Consider the following 4,744-nt stretch of genomic DNA (forward strand, 5'->3'; position numbering starts at 1 on the left):
TTCGGATAATTCGGATTTCCAGACATCTATATCCATCTCTACCATATTGGGACAATCACAACTCTCCTTTTATTTGGGGAGTTAAGGTGGATTAATTACTTTATTTATCCTAATAATTATTGAAAAAAGGGAAAGGTAAATGGAATATGCTGTAACACTATTTTTTCACCAACGCTCCCAATACGGTAGTTGGACTGAGGAATGAGGATCCGTTGGAGATACTCTTCAAATTGCAAATTTCCTAGGTAGGACGTAAAGTGGAGAGCAGGCAGCATCAGCTCCCTCTCCTTCAACCTACTACTCCAGAAAGTGGAGTACATGTTTTAGTCATGATATAGCTAGCTCATAGGTCTAAGATTGGCCTCAAACACTCATGAGCAGCTCCTGAGAGCATCTCCAACCGGTACCACTCTCATCTGGTTTTTGAGAGTTCTGGGATAAAAAAAACTGTCTCCAACCGACTTTTATCCTGGGCCCGTCCTCATCCGGACTCTCATCCAGTGCCCCTGAACTCTCATCCGGAGGAGCTCCTAGCAGGGACCCTTATCTGGCCAAGGCGAGCAATTGTCGCTCCTGCCACGGTCGCGCCCGCGTGCACGCCAGGTACGCACCATCTTCCTCCTCCGCGTAGTGATGACGCCCACCATTGATCCCGTACAAGGCCCCATTCACGCCGCCAGCCCGTTCGTAGATCAATGCCAGTTGCGACCCCCGATGACGGGCCCAACAATTCCTTACAGATCTTTCTGCACGGATGCTTTACCCCCACACGACTCGCACCCCTGTAAATCAGCGGATGCTGCGGCTTGCTCCTGCACAGCTCGCAAATCTGCACGCCGACGGAAGCGGCGGCGCAGTCCCGCACAGCTCGTGACTCCGCACGGCGCGTAGCCCCGCACACGAGAGGATGCAGGCACCGTATGGTTTTGTCATTTTTAGATACGTACTTTTTTTACTTCCTAAACGTGACCTATATCTTTTTTTTAATTAAGGATCTTAAACATTCACATGTGAATGTCAACGGTCACAAAGAAACAAATCCGGCTACTTAGCCATAAGATGCATGAATACTTAGACTCCACACCTTAAAATGAGGAACAAACAAAATAAGAAAGAAAGAGACTAAAAAGGAAGCTAGAATGACTAAGCTTCAAACTTCTTCTATGTCTTTGCTTCAGCCTTGCATTGGGCCATGTGCAGCAACTAATCCCCTCACATCTGCTATTTTCTTATAAACTTCAGAAGTTAGGATCATCCTGCTTCGACGGCCACCTGCTTCCTGGTGCTCTTTAGTCACATAGAAGCTGCACTTAGTCAATCTCTACCATACACTCTAGTAACCCAAACAAGTGCACTGGAACAACCCGTGCACTACCATCCCTCCAAGCTGATCTGGTACCGCCACCAAAAGACTCCAAAATGGTGCCTCAAGAGGAAAGCAACACTAAGACGCCACCGCCTCCTGGACCTGCGAGTTGGTTCTTCGGTTTTCACCTGTAAAATGTCCCTGGAGGTCAAGATCACCGCAACGCCTTCAACAAGGAGAATGATGCATCATCGCCAACACTAGTCATGGCTTTGGTCTGAGAACCTAGACACTCTAACAACCCAAAGGCAGATGGCTAATGCCATGTCCGATCCACCTCGGGTCCCCATGCGCCCTTGCCAGCTGCCGCCACCTCCATGGAGCCGAGCAGCTTCCGCAAGGAGCCGGCATGAACCACGGTCGGGCGGATCCACCCACAGGGCACCAGAATCAGCCGAGCGGAATTGCATCTGTCGCCCAAGAAACTGGCTGCCCGCTCGAGCCGAGCGATTCTCGCTCAAAGCTAGCGGCCGAGTCGCCGTTTGGTAGCACCCCTCCCAATTCTTGCAGAGTGGAGGGCTGCTAAACACGACCATACTCCGAACATCATGTTCATCAGCTCCGGAAAAGATATGGGGATCTTGAGGAACAAATTTGACACATCGAGCAACCAAAACTTACTATTAAGGAAGAGCAAAGTGGCAACTCAAACCATTCTTTATTCGTCTTGCTACACAAAGCGAGGGATCACATCACACATTTATTCATCAGTTGAGCTTCAGTCACCATGAACAGTCCAACGCATGCACCATGTAATCGTGCCGCTAGTGAGTGATGAAGTAGAACTTGGTGCAGCTGGTGTCCATGTAAACCAGCAGGTCGCTGAACCTAAGGTTGAAAGAGGGAACGGGGAAATTCCCGTACCAACCGACACCGAATACCGAAATTTCCAATAGGATATCATTTTCACAGGAAAAAATGGATTCGGGAAGAAATCCGGGAAAATACGGTGAATCCAGGATCAAAATCGGTTAGGGTGTTTTCCAGACCGAATTAGCGGATCCCGTATTTGCTCAGGAAATTTCCTACGGGAAATTCCCGTTTTAAGGCCTCCCTAGCTTCCCTGCCTGCAGTCTGCCCACAAATAGCCCAGCCCACCCCGACAAAACCCCATGCCGCGCCGCCCACTCGTCCAGGCAAAAGAATCGGCAAACCCTAGTCCCTACCACCCTCCCTGTATCGGCACTTCGGCGGCTCCCTACCGCCGCCCTCCGCCCCTCCCTAAATCAGCAGTCGGTGGCTCGGCGCCCTCCCTACCATCGCCCGCCGCAATCCTCTTCCTCTCCCAGTCTCCCTCTCAACTCCCAAGCCATCGACGTCAAGCTCTTGCACGACTGTGCCTCTCCTCTCCTAGGCTCCTGGCCTCTGTCCTGGTGCAGCCGTGCGGTGCCTTGGCTAGCCGGTGGCCACCGCCACCCACCGCCCACCACCAGGCCACAAGCCCATGATAGATCCATGACTTGGGGGCCTAGGGAGGTAGGTTGGATGCCAAGATGAAGCCATCACCAACTGAGCAAGCTTCTGGTTCTGCATCCGCCTCATCCGCCTCCAAGCGCCGCCTCTTCCTGGAGCCACCCCCGCCGGTGAACAGCAGCACCCTCGCGCCTTTTCCAACGCTAGGTAAAGATGTGTGAAACTGTGAATTAGTGTATCTGTGTATGTTTCATTTATTGGCAAAGATGTTAGATGTGTGAATCACTACATGGGATTGCTTGTTGTTAGGGATGAAACTAATAGATGAATATTGTCCCCTTGTGTTTTATTGCTTGTGTGTTAGATGAAACTATCAAACTAATAGATGCATGAGTAAAAGTAGTTGAGTAAGGTCCAATTGCTACTGTCATTTTGATGTCTTCTATTCTTGTCTTGGTAGGATCTAAGAGGTCAAGTGAAAGCCTTGGTAAAGATCTTGTTATATGTCTATCTGTATCATCTGCAAATGCAACTCCTGCATCTAGTCCAAGTCAAGCTTTGATATGCATGAAAGATTGGGTTGCTGCAGGAAGAAGAGGTTAGAAAAGCATCTTAGTTTTAGTTGTATAATATTATATCATAATCATGTTTGCTGATATATGAGTCTTGCCTTACTTTGAATTTCAGATCAGAAGATTGGTTGGTGATCTTGAAGTTATTGAGGCCCTTGCTTCAAAACTGAACATTGAAGTAATTTTGCTACATAGTTTGTTACTGTAACACACTAACACTGATGCCTCCTATTTTTTGTAGGACGGCGATGTCACGGACAGCGATGACGAAGTAGATGGACCACATGGAGATGATCTGGGCTTCTTTGACATGTAGTGTTGGCAGCTGGGCATGTTTTATTTTTAATTTGGACTTGTATTTGTGAGTTGAGTGTTGGATCAGTAGTGTGGTTGCCTTGCCTCATTGCCTGTGAACTGTGATGTACTGTTGTGACTTGTGTGTTATGTGGCTCAGTGGCTATGTGATGTACTGTTGTTTTGTGTTGGCGTGTTGCTGTCAACCTGTCATTCTGTCAAGCACTCAAGCTGTGGTGTGGATATGTTGTTTTCATTTGTTTGAATATGGATTATGCATGGCTGCAATTATTGCATCGAGCTAACTGTTTTAAGTGGTTACATGTATATCGATGTTCCCATTTTGCGTTATCGATTACCGATCGTAATCGACACGTTCCCGATCGAACTGTTCTGTTCCCGATATCCCGTAATATCAAATTCGTTTTCCCGTTTGGCTTTCCCATTCCCGCTACCGTTCCCGGTTAGAAAATGCAGGAGTGGGAATGGTTACTCTGTTTTTCCGATCGTTCCAGACCGTTTTCATGCCTAGCTGAACCCCACCACGCCCTTGTCCACATCGAACACCGGCAGATGCCCATTCAGCCAATCCAGGCCCAGCACCACGGCCGGCTCATCCTCCTCCGCCCTTGCGGTGTCCCGGCCCATCTCGACCACCCCCACGCACACCGGCCCGCCCTGGGACTGAAGCAGGTCCACGTGGGGCACAGACGCACCGTCCAGGCGTGAGGCACCCCGGCAACCTCCAACAACATCAGCGGCACGTTGTAGCTGAACTGCTTCTGCATCCGTAGCGTGGACCTGTTGTAGCACAGCTCAAAGGGCGATTACGCAGCCACTTGCTCAACCATGTAGCCATTCCTGTCATGAGTCAAAATATTTTCAACATGATAAGAGGAGCGTTATCGAGATTGGGATGAAAATTCGAGACAAGGTTTAAGAATATCTGTTCACTGGTAGAGAACTGGCTTTCCATACGCCCTCTTTTGTCATGGTTTAAAGTAGACCCGAAACAAAAGGTTCACCAACTGGGACTAAAACTTGGCCATTGGCAGGGGGCTCACCAACCGGGACTAAAGAGTCCCTTTAATCTCGGTTG

General features: G+C 49.1%; 1 protein-coding gene across 3 annotated transcripts; it reads left to right on the top strand.

The window, feature by feature from the left end:
- The first annotated feature begins 389 nt into the window (after window positions 1–389).
- LOC111257578 lies at window positions 390–3,888 on the top strand. Of its 3 annotated transcripts, none has more exons than XR_002678085.1 (4): window positions 390–603; window positions 3,240–3,377; window positions 3,467–3,529; window positions 3,593–3,888. XR_002678085.1 is itself a non-coding variant. In XM_022827404.1 (4 exons), the coding sequence occupies exons 1-4, from the start codon at window positions 2,860–2,862 to the stop codon at window positions 3,616–3,618; spliced, it is 303 nt and encodes a 100-aa protein (XP_022683139.1). In that variant the 5' UTR covers window positions 390–2,859; the 3' UTR covers window positions 3,619–3,888. The 3 variants fall into 3 exon arrangements, 1 of the variants encoding a protein (XP_022683139.1); XR_002678086.1 differs by having other exon boundaries at window positions 3,467–3,493; XM_022827404.1 differs by having other exon boundaries at window positions 390–2,986; window positions 3,467–3,478.
- Window positions 3,889–4,744: the final 856 nt, after the last annotated feature.

The sequence above is a fragment of the Setaria italica genome, chromosome VI, assembly GCF_000263155.2.
Source record: "Setaria italica strain Yugu1 chromosome VI, Setaria_italica_v2.0, whole genome shotgun sequence".
NCBI lineage: Eukaryota > Viridiplantae > Streptophyta > Magnoliopsida > Poales > Poaceae > Setaria > Setaria italica.

Coding starts and splice junctions, on each gene's coding strand:
- LOC111257578 (XM_022827404.1), top strand. CDS start 2,860: ATGAAGCCATCACCAACTGAGCAAGCTTCTGGTTCTGCATCCGCCTCA. Junction 2,987..3,239: donor CGCGCCTTTTCCAACGCTAG/GTAAAGATGTGT, acceptor TTGTCTTGGTAG/GATCTAAGAGGTCAAGTGAA.